General features: G+C 31.9%; 1 protein-coding gene across 1 annotated transcript; it reads left to right on the top strand.

Moving 5' to 3' along the window:
• The first annotated feature begins 1,415 nt into the window (after window positions 1–1,415).
• On the top strand, window positions 1,416–2,790 carry LOC127119745 (uncharacterized). The gene has a single exon (XM_051050055.1). It carries the CDS (start codon window positions 1,690–1,692, stop codon window positions 2,368–2,370), a length of 681 nt encoding a protein of 226 aa, XP_050906012.1. The 5' UTR covers window positions 1,416–1,689; the 3' UTR covers window positions 2,371–2,790.
• Window positions 2,791–23,076: the final 20,286 nt, after the last annotated feature.

The raw sequence follows: 23,076 nt of genomic DNA, 5'->3' as shown, positions 1-23,076 counted from the left end.
CCTATATACATAAGTCTCTTATTTGGTATGCATAAAAGAGCGGGGTGTCTTAATCCGATATTACACATACTTGAAGACAAAGAGACCTTTATGCAATTTACTTCAAACAAAACATCATTAGATGTGTCCACAACACTAATGATTCATTCAAAAATGTTGATTTCAATGTCCTCTATATCAATCCTTTTTACTAACAAATTAGAATAAATAGACAAAAGGATAAGACTTACATAAAAATAATGACAAGATGGGCAAGACAAAAACCAATGTGTGGGTTAAGAGTGAAAAATAAATAAAATAATGACAAAAATAGAAATGAAGAAAAAGAAAATAAATTCTAAGGATTTTAAAGAGTAAAAAAAATTAAGATGAATGATTGATGACTTGTTAGAAGATATCACTGTGATAAAGATTCAACGTGAAATCAGTATATAAGTGGTCCTGATAAAAAGATATAAAAATCAATTATCACATCAATGACATGGCCACGCGTCAACATGCAAACCCTGATTAGATAAATTTGGAAAACTCTTAAACTTCCTCCTCAAACCTAAAATGTAAATGGGACACGAGGTACCACCTTAATATAATTCCAGTTGATATTTTAATTTGTATTTATTATTTAAAAATTTAAAAATGTACGTATAAATTTTTTGAATTTTATTTATTTATTTTATTATTTAGAATGTATTTTGATTTTAAAAAAATAAATATTTTTATTAAAAAAATTAATTTTACTAAATATATGGTAGTGAAATGAAGATATCAGGACTCAACTCAAATCTGTTTTGGATGAGTTTAACTTTTAATTCTCCATCTTCGATATAGATTGGAGCGAGACGCATAAATTATTTTAAATTTTAGATTTGAGTTTAGAAATAAAAAGAGAAAAAGGAATATGCCTTGACAGTGTAAAATATTTTCACCCTGTCAACCAATGAGACTCATGTATCCCACAACATCACATTTTTATTTTTAAAATACTATTATGATTTAACAATATAACATATTTTGATTGAATATCAGTGTAATATTTCTTTATCTTGACAGTGCACTACCTTTAACCTCAAATAAAAATTGTTTCGGATCCGACGGATTGTTATACCTAATGTTAAGTGTTATAGTTTTAACATAAATTTAAAGTTATATTTTATTTGAATGAGATAACATTTATTTAAAGTTACATTTCAATATTTTTTATTGTATCCATCATTAAGTAATTGTATCCATTATTAAGTAATAATCTTGTTGGGAGTGGGACCATTTCCTCTATTGAGTTGCTTAGAAGTCCCATTCCAGATGTGAAAACGCGCTCGATGTGTCTGCTACTCTCCATTAGAAATCGTCAACAGACAACAACTCCCAACAATCACATTCACCTTTTTTATAGCAGTACTTCCTTAAAAACACACAGCACAATAATAAATAAATTTTATCATAATAAGTAACCAATGGTTTTCTCGTTATTATTTTGCCCCCGAACCGTTACCCAAAACGCCGTGTTTTGATTTCACTCAACCCAACAGTCACTAACCTCTTTTTATTAACCATGGTTAGACTTCCACTAATAGAATTAACCATGGTTAACTCTACTCTCTTCTTTTATAATCCTCACCCACTCAGCGAAAACGAGAGAAATCAGAAAAATTTACCAGGAAAACGGAGAGAAAAAACTGAAACAGAAACAGAATGGCGTTGTATCTGGATGAAGAAGAGATATGGAAATGTCTAAAACACCCTTCGAAACGAAGGAAGATTGGAATTTGTCCAATCTGCCTCCGTGAACGACTCGCAACTCTCTGCCCTAACTGCGCTAACGTGCGCCCGTGTTCCTGTTACGCTACAACTTCCTCTTCGTCTTCATCAGCGTCTTCGTCGTTCTCTCGATTTTCCGTAACCGGTGACAGCGTCGGCGCGATTGGTAAAGTTCACAATCTCATCGACCGTGAGCCTTCGCTCCGACGCTCGCGTTCGATGGCTATTCCGTTTCTCCGGTCGCGATCGAGATTCTCCGGCGGAATTAAAGAGTTGGATCACGATAACACTAAGGATTCTCCGGTGATCAATGGAAGCAGTTCGGCGAGGTCGTTTTGGTCAATGTTTAAGACGAGTAATCGCAACAGAGGAAGCGAATCGGAGCGAGATTGGGAGGCGAAGAAGATATTGACGGCGGAACGCGACAACGATGTGAGTCGAACCGCGGTGATGGCAAGGTCAAGGTCTGTGGCTGTTGCGTCGGTTACTGGAGATGGAGAATCGAAACCGCGTTCAAAGGGAAAGGGATGGTCCTTTCCGAGTCCGATGAAGGTTTTCCGGCAATCAAAGGCTTCTAAAGTTGTTCAGGAACGTTCTCCTTTGTATAGAGGTTAAATTTTTTTGTAGATTACCAGTAATGAATACAACAGCTTAATATTGACCCAAAAATATTAATATTTTTTCGTTTTTTTTTCTTCCATTATAATGCTGTTGAATCATGATTTTAATCTCCATTATGATTCTTGTTTTTCATGTTTTGACTGAAAAATGTTGAATTTACTGTACAAATATAAACAGTAAAAAAACGGTTATGGTTATTTGAGTTGTTATTTTAATATTCCATTAAGTAATTAGAGAAAGCACCAACTGTTAATTAGGGGCCTGATTAGGCTGTACTGTGCTACTTGGTTTGGTTGTGAAATGATAACTGCATTATAATTGGTGCTAATGATCATTTTTTGATATGTATGACCCCACTTAACATGTGGTTCTAGTCTTATTAATCATAGAATGATTACTATCAATATTTCTTTCTTTCGCATTTTAAGGAGAATTGTTATACTTGTATTGGTCACACGACCCTACTCTATTTGGATTATCAGTAAATTTGACACTGATTTGTTAATCTTATGATGATAATTATTCATAATGTGAAAAGACAGGTACGTAATGTTTCATCAAAATAGATGAACTGGTTGGTTTGTTGTACTTGTACTTGAGCACACATGAGAATGTGGAGGAATATTGTACTCATGATTGGTATTGAACTCGTGTGTGTTTATTTCCAGAATCAGATTTGTTTGCAACCATATGAGTAGTAGTGAATTATGTCTCACTGGAACAGAGATTAAATAATTTCAATCTTAATGTAAAACTATTCTCAAACCAATCTTAATGTTAAACTACTCTCAAACCGTTTATTGTACTAATGAGTGAATGATGGATGCCACACAATTTGCTAGAGAATGTACAAATTTCACGCAAAATTGTAATACAGTAAAAGTACTATGTTTTACAATCAAGACTTTAACTTAGAAGAGAACTTTATCATGAATTATTCAAACTGGGATGCTATTTTATTTAAGTACATCAATTGACAGTAATATTTTAAAATAATATATTAGCTTTAATAAGTGGTTTTTTAATATTTAGTTTTGACTTATAATTTTAACTATGACTTTTACTTTTTCATCCTCTTTATCCATTTCACTTTCTCTTTTTCTCTTCCTCTTTAGTTTGTCTTCTCCTTCCTCTGTCTGTCTTGTTTTTCCCTTTACTTCTTAATCAACGAAGTACTATAACAACAAAATCAAATATTATTATTATTATTATTAGACTGGATAGTATGCACCTCTTGTTTTAATATATATATATATATATATATATATATATATATATATATATATATATATATATATATATATATATATATATATATATATATATATATATATATATATATATATATATATATATATATATATATATATATATATATAATTTGAAATTTGATAGAACAAATTTAATAGGATAATAAAATTAGAAGAAAAAAACAAATATTAATAAACATAAAAATAAAAAACTATAAAAAAAATGAATGATAATAATTTATATTGAAAAAATATAAAGATGAAGAACAATTATAATAAATTGATAGAAGCAACTGAAAAAAATCACACAAAAGTGAAATAATAACACAAGAAAAAGAGAATAATTTCGAAATATTAAAATGAAAATATTTTAATAAATATAATAATTTTTTAAATAACATAGTTCACATTCCTTCTAAATTCCTCTGATTTAAAAGACGCAAAAAAATATATATTTTTGAAGTGATTTTATGGTTTGCGAGTATTTATCTATACGGATAGTCTTTAAAAATAACACATTACATTAATTAGTTAATGAGTTAATTATGTGCCCACATTAACTTTGACATATCTATTTTGTGAATGCTTGTGGCATATTTGATTAGTGGTGTATGTTGTGAGTGTGGTGTTGCAATGTTTAAGTAAATCCTTATCATTACTTATGTGATTTTTTTGTGTTTAAGCATAGAAACAAATATGCATGCAACTTCTTACAATTTCAAATCGAGGCATCGTTTACTCTCAAAATGTGGAAGTGGTAATGTTATGCATTTATTCATGCTCAAAACAAATGAAAATCCTAAAAGAAAGTGTGGAAATGTTCCAATTTGTTTATTGTTTATGTACTTAGGGTTTTAGGAGGAAATTGATGAATTTTGAGACAGAAATCTAAGACTATTAAGTGGATGATGGTGATACCGTTATGAATCCTTAAATTCAGCTTAGATGTTTTGTAAGGTTGAATAGTAACGATATTTTCTTATGAGCGACTCATATTAAGAGATAAAAATAAACTATGTGGAAATTTTAAATATGTCCAACTGTTGATTGTGTGGGTAGGTGACTGAGGGGCGTCGAGGCGGTAGTGTGCGCGGCACATTTTAGAAATATTATAGTAAATTGAGTCATAGTATTATTTATATATATATATATATATATATATATATATATATATATATATATATATATATATATATATATATATATATATATATATATATATATATATATATTAACGATGTAACCTTAATTCATTATATAAATAAAAAAAATGAACTATAGTTGCAGATGTAAAAGTTATTGGCCGAATTGTATTAACAAAGATCGATCTTGTTCATGTCTTTTACTTTTATTTATCTTTAATCTTATATACTGGTTGTTATTCTAACAATTGATAAGAGATGGTGATAACCTTGGTGCAAAATTTGAGGTAACAAGATTCTAAGGGACAAGTAGTTTCAGACTATGGCAAAGGAGGGTTAAGGATCATTTGACTCAATAAAATTCACAGAAGGCGTTGCGTGAGATAAAACCGACCGACATGAAGGATACTGATTGGTCAGGGATGAAAGAGAATGTAGCAGGATTTATTCATCTATGTGTTTTGGATGGGGTGATGTATCATATCATGAACCTAACAACATCGAAGAAGGTTTGAGACAAATTGGAGAGTCAATATATGTCTAAGATGTTGATAAAAAAAGTATTCGTGAAGCAGTGAGTATACAGTCTGAAGATATGAGAATGATCTGATTTGCAACAATATGTCAATGTCTTCAACAACATGTCAATGTTCTTATGACCACTTGATGACTACTCTTACCTATGGGAAACAATACTATCAATATTGATGTGATTAGTGCTACACTTTTGTCTCGTTCTCAAAAGAGACAGGGTATGGACGAAGAAACTAAGTGTGTATGTGAAGGGGGGTCAAGCTTGTGGGTGGAACAAGGGTAAATCAAGTTATGGAAAGAAGATGTTTAAATCCCGTAATTGGAAAGCAGTCGAGTGTTATAGTTGCAAACATACTAGGCATTGAGAAAATGGTTGTCCAAATAGAAAGCATGGCTCATCTAGTTCTACAAATGGGGTTCAAACCGATGATTCCGGAAATGAAGTAGATGTAATGTGTGTTTTATCTAGTAAGTGCACAAATGTGTGGATTCTTGACTCTGCTAGTGCTTACCACACGATGTTGGACTAGGAATGGTTCACTACATCCAGGTCAGGAAACTTTGGATTTGTTTATCTGGGTGATAATAAAGCATGTTTATTAATGGAATGAGACAAATTAAAATTTCCATGAACGATGATGGTGTGCAAATATTGAACAATGTTAGATATTTTCCAAATTTTAGAAAATGTGCCTTGACTATGTTGAAAGCAAAGAGGATTGCAGGTAACATCTATAATTTGTTGGGGAACACTATTGTAGGTGATGTTGCATCAACTGATTCTAATAATGATGCAACCAAACTCTAGCACATGTGTGTGATTCATATCAGTGAATATGGGATGATGTAACTTCATAAGAGAAATATATTGAAGGGTTTTATTAGTCTCAAGATGGATTTATGCAAGTATTGTATACTTGGGAAATAATGGTGTATTCAGTTTCAAGACCAAAAAGCACAAAACAAAGGAAATTTTGGACTATGTGCGTTCTAACATGTAGGGGGCTACCAAAGAGGTTTATATTGGTGGTTCCAAGTATTTTGTGACTCTCACAAATGATTTTTATTATAAGGTTTGGGTGTATTTCTTGAAGCAGAAATCTGAAGTCTTTACCGAGTTCAAGTTGTGGAAGGCAAAGGTAGAGAATTAAACAAACAGGAAAATCAAATATTTGCGGTCAAATAATGAGACAAAGTACATTGATTTGAATTTTAAGAGGTTTTATGAAGAACAAAATATTCAAAGGAGTTTCTTAATTGTAAGACACCACAACAAAATGGTGTGGTAGAGAGGATGCGTAGGTCTTTAACTGAAAGGGGAAAATGTCTTTTGTGAAATCATGAACTATCAAAAGTTTTCTAGACAAAGATAGTTAACATGGAATTCTATATTATCAACATGTCACCACATGCTTCATTGGAGGGGAAGGTTATAAAGGAGGTATTGACAAGTAATTCAATTGATCTTGACAATTTAAAGATTTTAGGGTGCCCAATTTATGTGCATATATCCAGTGAAGATCGATCTAAATTTGATCCAAAGTCGAATAAGTGTGTTTGTGTTGATTACGCAAATGGTGTGAATGGGTTCAAGTTATGGAATCCGATTAAAAAAGATAGTAATTAGTAGGAATTTTATTTTTGATAAGCAATTAATATTGAAGTAGTCAATTGTAACAAACATGTTAGCATTTGAAGGAGAAACTTTTATCAAACAAGTGATTCAAGTGGATGTTGATCCTCCATTAGTTAAAAATATACATGTAGTGTCTGAACCACAAGAGGAACCAAACTATAATAATGAAATTGACCATAGACCTGAAGTTTCATGTGGAGTACATGATTATATTCTTGTACGTGATAGAGAGCATTGTTCAACCAAGTCGTCGAAATATATGGGTATGAAGACTCGGCATCCTACTTGTTACTAGTTTTGAAGACTCTTACACCTTTTGAGAGGTTATAGATAGCCATGAGGAATATAAGTGGATATGTGCAATGGTGGAGGAAATTGAGTCTTTGAAAATAATTAGACATGGAAGGTTACTTAACTTCTTAAGGGGAAAAGGGCTATCGTTTATAAGTAGGTGTTCAAGAGAAAACTAGCAGTAACATGAAAAGAAGGGGAAAAGTTCAAGATTGGCCTTGTAGAAAAAGGGTACTCACAATAGAAGGGGATTGAATATGGTGAGAATTTATCTCTATTTTCTAAACATAATTCTATCACGGAAGTATTAGCCTTGGTAGCTAGTTGAAACCTACATTTAGAGTAGATGATGTGAAGATAACATTTCTTCATGGTAATCTAAATGAGAAAATATACATGGAGAAACCATGAGGTTTCGATGACACTGAACATGACATACTAGTTTTTAAATTGAAGAGTTATTTGTATGGTTTAAAGCAATCTCTATTAAAACAAAATTGGTTTGTCCCATATCCCTTAAGTTTTCATGATAATAAAGTATCTAAAGAAAAATTGGATATAATAATGTTTGTTCAAGTGTGCCGGATCATCGACTATAATTTTATGTGAAATCCAAATATTTGTTCTGACTCTGAATATTCAAAGAGAAGCGTGAAGATCATTTTCTGATAGATCAAATGCTGAAGAACTAACTCTGAAGAAGTACTTCTTCTAAAGAGGTCAACATCCAAAGATCAGACTCTGAAGGAGTCAGCCTCTAAAGAGTAGACTTTGGATAAGTCAACTTCTAGTGATCAGAACCTGAGCCAGTAAAAGTACAAGGACCAAGGTGATGTTGATAGGTCACTGTTCATTTCTGAACATACTTTATCACGTATTGACCTAAGCTTCATTTTCTTCATAGAGTTTGTTGGGATACAACTGCTAATTCCTTTTGTAGCAAAGGTTTTTCAAACTAGGTTTCACCTAACTTGACAATTTGGTGAAACATCCCAACGTCTCTTTTGAAGCTTCTCAATGGACTATATTGTGCTTCATCTTCAACGACTCTTTTTCTTCTCTATTTAAGGAGCTAAAAGACTTGAATTATAATGTCGAACAATGCTAATGAACAACAATTGACAAAAAGAGAAGTTACTCTACCTAAGTAAAAGCATAAGTTAAACTTAGGATTTCTTATCCTTGTATATCTTATAAATCCTCAAGTCTTAAAGGAGTATTATTGAGTTATATTATTTATACGCCTTTGATTGTATATCAAGTGTATTTTCCATACAATCACTTATCTACTAGGTAGATTGTAAGAAGCCTCTTACTAAGTGTTTGAATAAGGAAGTCTCTAGCTTGCGTGTACTTGAGCAAGGAAGTCTCTAGCTTGTGTGCTAGAGCAAGAAAGTCTCTTACTTGTGTGTTTGAGCAAGAAAGTCTCAAGCTTGTGTGCTTGAGCAAGAAAGTCTCTTACTTGTGTGTTTGAGCAAATGAAGTCTCTTACTTGTGTGGTTGAGCAAATTATAATCTTGTGTGATTATAGTGAAAATCTCTTGTAAGTACAAGGGGACTGGATTACTCTCGAGTTGTGAGAGGAACCAAGATAACTATGTATGTTATTATTATTTCTTGCACTTTATATCCGCTGCCTATATCTAACTAACTCGAATTCTATAAACTTATGTTTAGAATCTGGCTTAAGAGTCTTAAAAGAAAGAAAAATCAAACACAATTCAACATATTCTTGTGTTTTTCTCACATTCAGTTGGCATCAAGAATGATTTTTTCTTAATACTTAACAATGATACATAAAAGATCCTGAGAAAAACATATTGAACTATGTCTGGTATATCTGGACCTAAGAGTGGTACTCCTACTCCTAGTGCTGCTATAAATCATGATTATAGCAATCCATAAAAGAACAACTATACAGCTAGACCTCCAATATTCAGTGGAGACTCTAGTGAGTTTAAATGGTGGAAGATCAATATACTCATATCATAGGCCTTGATGATGAGTTGTGGGATATTCTAGAAGATTGCATTGATATTCCAGTCAATGGAGTTAGAATGGTATCTGATAGAAAAGCTCTCACACCAGCTCAGAAAAAGGTCTATAGAAAACATCATAGAGTTAGAGGCATCTTAGTTGATGCTTTACCTCATTTAGAGTACATCAAAATTATTGACGAATTTACTTCTAATACCATTCTCAATTCCCTATATGCTACTTATGAAGGGAATCAACAAGTTCAGGAAGTTAAGGCTAACTTTCTGGTTCAACATTATGAGTTATTCAGATTGAAGGAGGATGAAGACATTGGAGCCATGTTTTCTAGGTTTCAAATTCTTGTACATGAACTTCAAGTTCTGAACAAGAGATATAGTACGTCTGATCATGTCAAGAAGATTATTAGGAGTCTTCCTGTCAGACACATACCTAAAGTGATAACTATACAGAAGGTTAAATACTTAAACACATTAAGTCTTAAGATTCTCGTTAACAATCTTCAGAGCCATGAGATAGAGCTCAATGGAGATTAACCTGTCAGAAAGTTAAAGCCTCTTGCTTTGAAATCTGTTGCTAAAACTACAAAGGCTCCTTAAGTCCGAGAGTCTGTAGAAACTTCTCACGCAGAAGTTTCTAAAGATGACTCAGATGATGAGGAAATGACCTTCATCATTAAAATATTTTAGAATTTGTCCTGGAAGAACAAGAGATTCTATGGTAGAAAGCAGTGGCTTCAGAGGATATGGCTCCATAGAAAATAAGGATGATCAGAAAGGATGCTTCAACTGCAAGAAGCCTGGTGACCTCATTGCTGAATGTTCTAAGCTACAAAAGGACAATCCAGAGAAGGGAAGCTTTTAGAAATATAGCTTCAAGGAAAGTCTCATGGCAACATGGTATGAACTTGACAATGAGGAAGACTCTGAAAAGGATGAAAAGCAAGTCAACCTTGCATTGATGACTCTTACATCTTCAGAAGCAGAATCTGACTCAGAGTCTGAGGAAGAGGATGAGGTATTTTCTAAACTATCTCGTTCTAATTTGATTACTTTTGTTCAAGAGCTCATTGGAAGATGTCAAGAAAAATCCAGACACATGAAAATACTGAAAAAGCAGTATGATATTTTAAAAGATGAGTTAAAATATGTTCAAAATAAAAATGAAGCTCTAGAGAAATATTGTATTGTTCTAGTAAGGGAAGTATCTGACAAACCTCTTGATAAGCGTAAAATGGATCTTAAAGAATTTCTCATAAATAGCTTCAATAGAACTAAAATTGCTTCCATGATTTATGGAGTAAGTAGAAGCAAAGGGGGATGTCCTGGTTACTCTAAAAAATATTTTAATCCAAGGTTTGAAACCTTGAGGAAATCAACATATCCCTCCTCTTCAAGCTCTGTTCAAAAAGGGCTTGGCTCTTATTTTGTACATATTGCTGAAAATGAAAAGGTTCTAATTCAGTTAGAACCTAAAGTTGTTGAGTCAAAGGTTCTGAAGAAACTAGAGCCTAAGACTCTAAAGTCAAAGGTTCTGAAGAAGCCAAACCTAAGATAACAATAGCTAAAGTTCCGAAAGGATCATAACCTTAGGCAAAGTTCTATTCAAGACAACACACTTTTAAATTAAAAGTCTTGAATAGTCCTAAAACTTGTCATATGAGAGAAAAGGTACAAAATAAGAAGAACTTATCAGAACTAACCATAAAGGACTTCTAAGATTATCGGTACCTAAATCTCAAATTCTCTTTGCTGAAGATATGTTTCAAGGGAGAAGCAAAGCAACTATCATGGTACCTGGACAATAATTTCTCACAACATATGACAAGAGAAAGGCTTATGTTCCAAACCCTAACTCTGAAAGAGGGAGGAACTATGAGATTTGGAGGAAACCAGAAAGAAAAGATCACTGATATGGGTGCTATTGGTAACTCCCCTATTTCAGTTAATAATGTTTGGCTTGTAGATGGACTTAAACACAATCTACTAAGAATTAGTCAATTTTGTGGCAGTGGTTATGAAGTCTTATTTAATAAGAACAACTGCATAGTCATGAATGAGTCTGACAAGTCCATAGTGTTCAAAGGTAAGAGAAAGGGCAATGTATATAAAATCATTTTTTTTGAATTGGTTGACCATAAGGTACTTTTCCTTTTATCAGTGAGTGATGAGAAGTGGATTTGGTACAAAAGGTTAGGTCATTATAACTAGAGATTATTCTCTAAGCTTAACAAGTTAAAACTTGTTAAAGGATTATCATACCTCAACTATCACTTAGATGCTCTTTGTGGAGCATGCCAAGTAGGAAAAATCAGTAAAACTTCTTTTAAATCTAAAAACATTGTCTCTACCTCTAGACCCTTAGAACTGCTTCACATTGATTTTTTCGGTCTTGTTAGTACTACATCAATCAATGGGAAGAAATATGTTCTAGTCATTGTTGATGACTATAACAGATGGACTTGGATTAAATTTATGAGAACCAAAGATGAATCATATGACGTGTTCAACATCTTCTGCATACTAGTACAAACTGAAAAATGAATCTAAAATTTTAAAGGTGAGAAGTGACCATGGTGGTGAATTTGAAAATGAGCCATTTGAATTATTTTGTGAAAAACATGGAATTCTCCATGAATTCGCTTCTTCTAGAACTCCACAGCAAAATGGAGTTGTTGAGAGAAAGAACAAATCTTTACAAGAAATGGCCAGAACCATGATCCATGAGAACAATTTACCTAAGTACTTGTGGGCAGAAGCTGTAAATACAATATGTTATGTTCAAAATAGAATTTATATTAGACCTATTATGAATAAGACATCATATGAGATGTTCAAGGGAAGAAAGCCAAGCACAAATTATTTTCATCAATTTTGATGTACTTGTTGCATTCTAAACAAAAAATTCTATCTTAAGAAATTTGGTTATAAATCTCATAAGGGTATCTTTTTTGGATACTTTGAACGCTCTAAAGCATATAGAGTGTATAACTATGAAACTAAGATGGTTGAAGAGTCAATACACATTACATTTTATGAAAAAGATCCTGACAGTAAAATGTCAGAGCTAGTTCAAAAAATTTCAGAAATCTGTGTATCTGAAAACACATTAGGATCTTGAGGTTAATAAGCTGGAAGGTCAAAAGGAAACAATCTATATGAAGCTAGATGCTCATAAACTATAAGAACTTCAGAAGCTGATGATCCAGAAGTTGATCTTACCTCATAAACTCATCCTAATAATGAAGAATATGAATAAGCACAATATGGATCCTCAGATGTATCACAATCCAAGAAGACCTTCAAGTACAAGTCTTCTCATCCAGAAGAGCTAATTTTTGGAAACAAAGATAGCTATAAAAAGACAAGGTTTGCCGTCAGAGAAGAGCATTTTATGTTAGGACTACTCTCCATGACTGAACCTACTTCTATTGATGAAGCACTTTCTGATTATGGTTGGATTGCGGCTATGCAAGAAGAGTTAAATCAGTTTCAAAGGAATGATGTTTGGAATCTGGTACCCAAACCGTCACAGAAGAACATTATTAGAACAAAATGGGTATTCATAAACAAGTTCAACGAGCAATGATAATTGGTAATAAATAAGGCTAGACTTGTAGCTCAAGGCTACAGTCCATAAAAAGTTATAAATTTCTCTGAAACCTGTGCACCAATTGCAAGGATAGAGGCAATCATATTACTTCTCTCTTATGCAATTATTCATGACATCATTTTATACCAAATGGATATTAAGAGTGCATTCTTAAATGGTGTCATTTATGAAGAAGTATATGTCAAACAACCACCTGGGTTTGAGGACTCAGTCCATCCAGATTATGTTTTCAAATTAAAGAAATCACTCTACGGACTCAAACAAGCTCCCATAGCTTGGTATGCGAGACTGAGTAATTTTCTGTTAGAAAATGTATTTCAGAAAGGGTAAGTAGACATTACACTCTTTAGAAAGAATATTAAGAATGATATCTTAATTGTCCAATTTTATGTTGATGATATCATATTTGGTTCAACTAATGCTTTTCTTTGCCAAGAATTTTCTAAGACAATGCAGGCTGAATTTGAAATGAGTATGACGGGGGAGCTTAAATTCTTTCTTGGAATTCAAATCAATCAATGCAAATATGGAATCTATGTTCATCAAAATAAATATACAAAGGAGCTTCAGAATAAGTTCAAGCCTGATGATTGCAATATCATGAACACTCATATGCATCCAACATGCAACATGAGCAAAGATGAAAGCAACACCAAGGTCTGCCAGAAGTTGTACAGAGGTATGATTGGCTCACTTCTTTATTTAACAACTTCTAGACCAAGTATTTTATTCAAATTATGTATGTGTGCAAGATTCCAGTTAGATCCTAGAGAGACTCACTTAACAGCTGTTAAGAGGATCTTTAGATATCTGAAGGGAACAACAAATCTATGGTTGCTTTATAAGAAATCCTTAGATTATAAGCTAGTTAGATTCGGTGATGCTGACTATGCTAGGTATAAAATTGAAAGAAAACTATTATGGATGAAATATCAGTTGGAAGACTATTAGTTGCAATTGCTTTGTCTACAGAAGAATTAAAATACATCTCAGCTGCAAGTTGTTGCACACAACTATTATGGATGAAATATCAGTTGGAAGACTATCATACAAGTGGAAGCAGTATTCCAATCTTTTGTGATAATACTAATGTTATATATTGGACAAAGAATCCTATTCAACATTCTAGAACCAATCACATAGAAATAAAACATCATTTTATAAGAGACTATGCTCAAAAGGGTGTGATAGATATATAGTTCATTGATACTAATCATCAATGGGCTGATATACTTGCTAAGCCTTTTACTATTAAAAGATTTGATTTTATCAAAAGGAATCTGAACATGCATTTTGTTAAATATTAATGTTTGATTCTAAAATGGAGGATCATGGTCTGATGATGATCAGAAGCTACTATGGTCAGAAGCTTTAAACAAGCTTTTGATGAATAATATCATCTGAAACTCAGCCTCTGATACTCAGAATTTGATTTGATGTCTCTGATATCATATAAGTGGGTAATTTGACGATTGACATTTGTCCACTTATGTGTCATGAATCTGAAAGGTCTTCTGACACTTGGTTAGTCAGCTGCTGGATAATAATTGGTGGTTAATAATGTACATGCATTTGATATTGTGTATCTCTCTAAATATTCATTAACTTGTGTTTTTAATCTAGCGTATTTTTTCCTTCAACTTTATATATGATTATCTATAATCTAACTCTGAACCATTTAGTTCACGATGCGTAATGATCCTCTGGTTCAGAAGAACCTAAGTAAGAATTCTTCTGAGAATTTTTTGTCTTCTAATCTTTGAGTCTTATTAATGGATATAAATAATCTTGTTTGTTTAAGAAAAGGAATATGGTTTCTGTCATAAGTGTTTCTTCTCTTAACAAAAATGGTTGTGTTACCTTTGTGAATCAATGTTTCTGGATAAAATTAAATTCTATTTTATTTTCCCTTTAATGGTCTATTTTACAATTGTGTGATTCAAATTTTGTTTGAACTCTCAAATTTTTCTTAAGCTCACAACTAAATATTGGTTGGAATGGTTGGAAAACTTCTTTAAAAGTCATTTTTCTCGGTGTCTCAAAAGATATGGACGGAAGTGATTAAAAGTATTAGATGCAAGAAGAAAAGTAAAAATGCATATTTTTATTCAAAAGGGGGAGGGGTACAAGACGAATCTCCTTATATAGATCAAAATGAACCTTATTACATACTCTTATCCAAATTTTTCTGGGAAATAAGCACGACAATTGAGGAAGTTTGACCAAGTAAAGTCAAACTCATCAACATCTGAACCACAGTCATAGGATGGATCCGGGATTTTTCTGAAGTCTCTTCTTCTTTGCTACATATATTCTCTTCACTTTTGATGCTCATGTTGTTGAACCAGTATTTTCCTTATACACTCAATCATGTTGGACTTATTTTTAAGTTTTCTTCCTTCATCCTCTTTGACAACCCTGTCTATTTCGTTTGAAGTACTCTCTCTGGTGTGTTTGGAAGAATTGGTCACGGTTTTTGTTTAGTGAAGAAACTTTTCGAGTTAAAATGGAATATGATCTTGCTTGTATCAAAAGCCTACTTTTATAGAGAGTTTTGGTTAAAGAGAAATCAGTTTTGGATAATGTGCACCAATGGTCTTTGGAGAGAAATAAATTCATAATCTTCAAAGACGTCTCCCAGACTTGACTTCCCCATTCATATCAAAGCCTAGCTGAAAGAGCCTATCTTGACCATCTTAAGAAGTGCAAAAGTTGTTTACCAACCGTTCCAATCAATTCTCAAATCTCTTTCTTAAATTTTTTATTTAAAGGCAAAATAAAATATGTTTTTAAAGAATTTTTATCCTGTTCTGATTACATCCCAAACATTGTTCTCTTGAATTTTTTTCTGACATCTATTTTTTTGGTTATATGAAAATATTTTTTCAGTATATTTTCTATTTCCTCATTTTTTTGTTGATGGAAAAATGAAGAGTATATATAGAAGTATCTAATCACCTGAAACATGCCAGTTATTATCTTGCTTAAATTTTGAAGGATTTTATATGTGCTTTAAATGTTTAAATTTAATTTACATGGTTAGGACTTAGGATGAGCTTACAAACCTAACCCTATGGACTATTAGACTCAGGAGGAGCTTATAAACCTCAAAACATGCAGCCAACTAGTTAATTAAATTATCAATCATTGTTCTTAAATACTTATGTTTGTCATCATAAAAAGGGGGGAGATTGTTGGAACACAATTGGTTTGTCACATATCCCTTACGCTTTGATGATAACAAAGTATTTAAAGAACAATTGGATATACTAATGTTTGCTCAAGTGTGCAGGACAATAAACTATAGTTTCATGTAAAATCCAAATATTGGTTATGACTCTGAACATTCAAAGAGAAACGTGAAGATCATATTATGATGGATCAGAAGTTAAAGAATTGGCTCTGAAGAAGTCACCTTCTGAACAAGTCAACATCCAAAGATCAGAGTCTGAAGGAGTCAGCCTCTAAAGAATAAACTTTAGAGAAATCTGCTTCTGGTGATTAGAACCTGAACTAGTCAAGGCGCAAGGACTAAGGAGACATTTATAGGTCACTAATCATCTCTGAACATAATTTATCACTTGATGACCTAAGCTCTACTTTCTTCATAGAGTCTGCTGGGATGCAACTGCTAATTCCTTTTGTAGAAAAGGTTTTTCAAACTAGGTTTCACCTAACCTGATCGTTTGGTGAAACATCACAATGTCTCTTTTGAAGCTTCTAAATAGACTCTATTATGTTTCATCTTTAACGACACTTTTTATTCTCTATTTAAGGAGCTAAAAGACATGAAGGATAATGCCGAACAATGCTAATGAACAACACTTGACAAAAAGAAAAGTTACTCTACCAAAGTAAAAGCATAAGTTAAACTTAGGATTTCTTATCCTTGTATATCTTAGAAACCCTTAAGTCTTAAAAGAGTCTTATTGAGTTGTATTATTTATACATCTCTTATTGTATATCAAGTGTATTTTCCCTATAATCATTTATCTTCTAGGTAGATTGTAAGAAGCCTCTTACTAACTGTTTGAGCAAGGAAGTCTCTAGCTTGTGTGCCTGAGCAAGGAAGTCTCATACTTGTGTGTTTGACCAAGGAAGTCTCTAGAGTGTGTGCTTGATCAAGGAAGTCTCATACTTGTATGCTTGAGCAAGGAAGTCTCTAGCTTGTGTGCTTGAGCAAGGAATTCTCATACTTGTGTGTTTGAGCAAGGAAGTATCTAGCTTGTGTACTGGAGCAAGGAAGTCTCTTACTTGTGTGTTTGAGCAAGGAAGTCTCAAGCTTGTGTGTTTGACCAAAGAAGTCTCTGACTTATGTGTTTGAGCAAAGGAAGTCTCTTGCTTGGATGCTTAAGCAAATTGTAATATTGTGTGATTATAGTGAAAATCTTATGTAAGTACAAGGGGACTAGATTACTTTCGAGTTTTTCTCACCTTCAATCTCCAAGGAAATGGTTTTAGCGCTTTGATTCATACATTCTTTAGATTTGCTATATAAGGTGTCAGTTTGCCTACTGTGTTTATGTTAGGAGCCTTGATGATGGCTATTTTATTTTCCTGTTATTGTAGGTGAGGATATGTTGATTGTTTTTAATCATTTACATGACTTAAATAAACTAAAAATCGTGTTGGTAAATAAGTTTGACATGAAATACTTAATTTCTGCAAAGAAGATTCTTGGTATGGAAATTCATATAGATAAAAGTGCTTGAAAGTTATAGCTCTCTAAAAAAATATATGAAAACATGTTAGACAAGTTTGACATGAGTAATTCTAAGGTTTTGAATACTCCATTAGAAAATCACTTTAAACTCTCATTGGATCAATGTCCAAAGATAGATGCAGAAGCTAAGTATATGTCAAAGGTTTATTATGCTAGTGTTGTTGATTATTTAATGTATGTTATGGTCTGCACTGGACTAGATTTGACATAAGTTGTAAGTCAACTTTGAAAGTTTATGGCCAAATTGAGAAAGCGTCATTGAGAAGCAATCAAATGGATTTTTTCCAGGTACTTGAAGGGTACAATGAGTCATGGTACCATGTTTAAGAGTATACAAGGCCATCCTTTATTTGTAGGATATGTTTATTCAAACTATGCTAGTGATATGGATGATAGAAGGTCTACAATAAGGTATGTGTTTACTTTAGCAGGGTACGTATTTGTTAGAAATTAGCATTTTAATCCACAATGGCCTTGTCGACAACTAAAGCAGAGTACATAGCGGTAAGTGAAACTTCCTAATAGTTATCATTTTGGTTTTGATTCACAAATATATTGTTGACGTGTTTGATGCATATGTTCTGATTTAAAAAATTTAGCTTATAATGATATTTACGTAAAATAAAAAATTTATATTTTAAAAAAATAATATATTTCACAATTGTTGGTTCTTTCAACTATGGGGAAATGTCTATTGATCACCTCGGTTATATGCAACAACCATGATAGAAAGGTTGTTATACACACCATTTAAAAAAATGCCAAAATGGTGATACTAGGTATCAAATCCATGCCTTTTCCACTTTTGACTATGGTTGGGTAATCTAGTCGTGCTAAAAGTGGCACGCTATCTAGTTTTTTACCACAACCAATAGCCTTTGACAAAAAGTAGGACACTTTCTATCACACCCTTTGTTACCTCAGACCATCAACCGCGGTGAAATCATTATTCTAATCGTGGTGAAAGATACTTTTTCTAGTAGTTTGTAAAGATCGACTAGGATAAAGAGACTAGTGACAAAGAAAAACTCAAAATTAAAAAACATAAATTGAAGTAGAAAAAATCCTTAACTCAAGAAGAAAACAAGAAACCATAACCAATGAAAAATTAAAAACCATAAAAGTCAAAGAAAGAAAAGTAAGTTATTAGAATACTAGGTTATAGAGGGCCGCAAAGGCGGAAACTTCAATAACAACAAGAAACTAAAACATATCCTACGTGAGAGATTGATGCCTCATATAAGAGGTTGAGTTACAGAGAAACATAAAAGGAAACATATAAATCGAGCAAAAAAGAACAAAAGTGAGATTGTAGAATAAAATAAAAGAGCAAGAAAAGAAAATATTATAATCTCAAATTATGAAATTAATCTTCCTTATTTAGTCACATTGTAAGAAAAAATGTCATATGTATAAAATAGAATGTTGTTGTATTATTTCTAGAATTTGTGTTTGAATAACATTTGTGTTAGTCAAAGGGATATACATTCTCAATTATGAAGCGTGGTGTTGAACTATTTTTTTAGTTAGTTTAAATGCGTTGAAATTCTTGGTCAAGTGTTCAACTCCAGAGAGCAACAACAACAACATTAATATATAATATACTAATGTAAATAAGTAGTTGATATTTATAAATAAACAATTTAAAAAAAAGTTTATAACGCAAGATTCGAGAATGTTCATTATTTATGAATTCTAAATTAATTATTTTTTCTGTTTATATATGAGATTATTAGGAGTATTATTAGATAATGATTATAAGTTAAATGGATCAAGGCTAGAATCATCATATAAACACTTTTTAAATACTATTTTAAGCACTTTCGATTTTATCTTAGAGTCTACACGCACGAATATTCTGGATAATTCAAGCTTATTAGAGTTTGTGCAAGATAGATGAAAACTCGAATGTAGGTAAGAGATAAATCTGGAATTTAAATAATGAAAAGGAAATTTAAATTTTATATTTGTTTTTTGAATTTGAAATAGCTCATTTATAGGATACACAATGTTGTTTCACAAAGTTGCGACCCTTTATAAAATACATCATTTCACCATCGATTGCAGCTCTTCTCACTAAGTGTTGTGAACCTTGATAAAATACACACTTTCACAGAGTATTGCAACTATTCCCACTAAGTGTTGCGAACCTTGAAGAAACACACTCTTTTACCATGTATTGCAACTCTTCCAACTAAGTGTTGCAACTCCTTACTAAGTATTACAACTATTCGAATTCAAAATTGACGCAATGTCATGTTATTATTGAAACACAACAATGGTTATATAGTTAATTATTCTCTTCATTAATTAAAAAAATCCCCCACTTATTCTAATAATGACAAGATCAATTCCATAAGGTCTTGTTTGGGAGTTTGGAGGGGAGGACTTCAAAAAATTATTTTTTAAAAAAATATAGAGAAATCTTAGACCTTTTTTTGAGAAAAGATTTTGTTTTGAATGATAAAATAGTGTTTATCATTAGTATATTTGTAATTTTTGAAATACAATAACAACAAAAATATCTTTGAACAAACATGGTTAATATAGTTAAGTATCTTTTTATTTGAACTTAACCATAGTAAAGACAACATAAAATCTAATTGGAATTTCAGGTAGCCAAGTTTTGAACCTGTTATTCTTGTGATTGAATAGATGTTACCTTACACAGACTTTTTAATGGTTATTCACCTACATCTTTCGCCTATCACTATTTATAGCCATGTGCTTTTCTTGTCTCGTGAATTTATCTTTAGAGAAACTCCAACTCTCACTTTGAGACGACACCATCTTCAAATCACATATGCGAAGTTCATATTATATCTACTTTACTTGAGATACTTATTATAAAAATATAACTTTATCAAGAGTTTGAAAAAAAATAACCCTCCAAATCTATAGTCAATATTTTTACATAATATTGCACAAACATCTAAATCAACAATTTGTTGTTACCCATTAAATCAAAGGTTAATGTTTTATTAACATTAGATTTGTTTTCTACTGTTGTTAGAACTTTTACTCAAGAAGTTTTATTCTTATACCTCTTAAGTTAGTCTTTACTAAATCTATGGTCAATGATTTAGTAAATGAATAAGCTAAATTATAGCTTGAATGTATATATGTGAGTGAAATGATTCCAACCTTAATCAATTTTCTCAAGAAGGAATGTCTAAGAGTTACGTGCCTAGACTTTCTGTTCTATAATTTGATATATGTTTTAGCTAAAGTGACTTAACTGTTGCAATGTATCAACACCTTTAAAACATTGTCTTTATCCAATGGAACTTCCGAAAAAAGGTCCCTATGATTCCATGGTCTTGAGAGTGATACACGTTTGTTTCATCCACTTCCAAAAAATTGCACCCTAGCTAGTGTTAATATCCACCAAGTTGTAGATTTATAATCTCCAACACTCGATATCCAAATTGCATCGGTGTATCCTTCTAATATGACGGGAAACCTACCATAATCGAGGCCAGGATTTTTGGTTTTCAAAAGATAACCGAAAATCCTTGTGATGAATCTCTAATGCTCACCATTTGGATTGCTAGTAAATTTACTCAGTTTACTAACTGCAAATGTTATATCGGGTATAATACATTGCATCAAATATATTAGACAACCAATTGCACTTGTATATTTTAATTATGCCACAACTCTTCCATCATTCTTTTGAAGCTTGACAATAGGATCAAATGGAATATTCAGTTTCTTGAAATGTAAATATTTGAACTTATCAAACACTTTCTCAACATAGTGTGTTTGACTACGTTCATAACCACCATTGTTTCGAATTACTTTGATCTCTAAAATAATGTCAACTAGTCCAAGATCTTTCGTCTTGAATGTGAAAGTTAAAAACTGTTTATTTATAAAACTCCATTTATCTTACTGATAATGGTCAACATGTCATTAACATAAAGACAAAGGAATATCAAAATATTCTCACGCATCTTTGTGTACAAACATTTGTCACAAAAATTAGGAACAAATTAATTTAAAAGTATGACATAGTCACACTTTTGTTGTCATTAATTTGATTCTTGTTTTAATTCATACGATGATTTGACAAGCTTGCACACCTTTTGTTCATTACCAGGAAACAATAACCTTTTAGTTTATCCATGTAAATCTCCTCATCAAGATTTCCATTTAGAAATTCCGTTTTGACATCCATTTGATGAACTATAAGGTCATGCAAAAAAGCTAATGCAAGCAATACTCTAATTGTTGTCGTCCTTGCTACTGGTGCATATGTATTGAAATAATCAACACCTTCCTTTTGTCTAAAATCTTTGGCTACTAATCTAGCCTTGTAGGTGTTTAGTGTACCATCACTATGATACTTCATTCTAAACATCCACTTGCATCCAATGGATCTTGATCCCTTAGGTAGATTGACAAACTCCCAAATGTGGTTTGACATTACCGAATCAATTTCGTCTTGTAATTCTTCTCACTAAGTTTTGCGACCCTTTATAAAACAGACAACTTTATCAAGTATTGTAACTCTTTCCACTAAGTGTTGCAACTTTTTACTAAATATTACAACTATTCAAATTCAAAATTAACAAACTGACATGTTACTATTGAGACACAACAATAATTATGTATTTAATTAATCTTTTCATTAATTACAACAAGTATAATTCATTTTAAGTATGCACGAGTATAGGATGTATGATCTAAGACACTAATGGTAAGTTCATGGTAGTTGTGATTTGGATAATCTTAAGAGAAAACAACTCTAAGAGACGATGGTTGTGAAAAAATCCTAAATTTTTGCTTAAAAATCAATTTTCCCCCTTTAAATATATGAATGCTATGATATAGAAAATATAAAATTACACCAGAGATCCTTTAAATTATGTTTTTACAATAGGTTGATCTTTAAAAAAAATTGGTAACAACTTGATCATTTATGGTGATTTCTACATCTTTTTTCTCATATTTTGAATATTTAAAAATGTGCGTGATTGTTGTATTTTTGGTTGTACTTTATCATTTTGATACCATTCAAAATAATTGCATTCATAATTAACACTTTCACTCTCTTAAAAAAGGGTAAAGCTGCACATACTAGTATTTGATAACATAAAAGATTAAATTGTTACAATTTTTTTTAAAAGACCCTATTAAAAATATAATTTAAAGAATCTCTAATATAATTTTTCCTAAAAAAATAAAATAACATATGATTTAATTTCTGTATAAAAGAAAAATAATGTAGAAGGCTTCATCAATTTAGTTATTGAGGAGCAATTATTTTGTTCTCATTGTTTCCTTCTCCAAGCTAGATATAGTGGATCCCATTATCAACATTGACAAAATGCTAGCAATCATTCTTAAGGAATATAAAGCACTCATGCATTCAAAACAGAGTACATGCTATAATTTCTCAATTGCAAAACAAGTCATCTCCTCAATTATTTCCCTTAGCAAACTCTATTGTCCAAGTTATCTTCACCAAACAAACCGTACCCACATCATTTACCTTTTTCTCCCTTAAGGAAG

The sequence above is a fragment of the Lathyrus oleraceus genome, chromosome 2 (assembly GCF_024323335.1).
Source record: "Lathyrus oleraceus cultivar Zhongwan6 chromosome 2, CAAS_Psat_ZW6_1.0, whole genome shotgun sequence".
Lineage (NCBI taxonomy): Eukaryota > Viridiplantae > Streptophyta > Magnoliopsida > Fabales > Fabaceae > Lathyrus > Lathyrus oleraceus.
The sequence above is the reverse complement of the archived record's forward strand: the minus strand, read 5'-3'. Positions and strand labels throughout refer to the sequence as shown.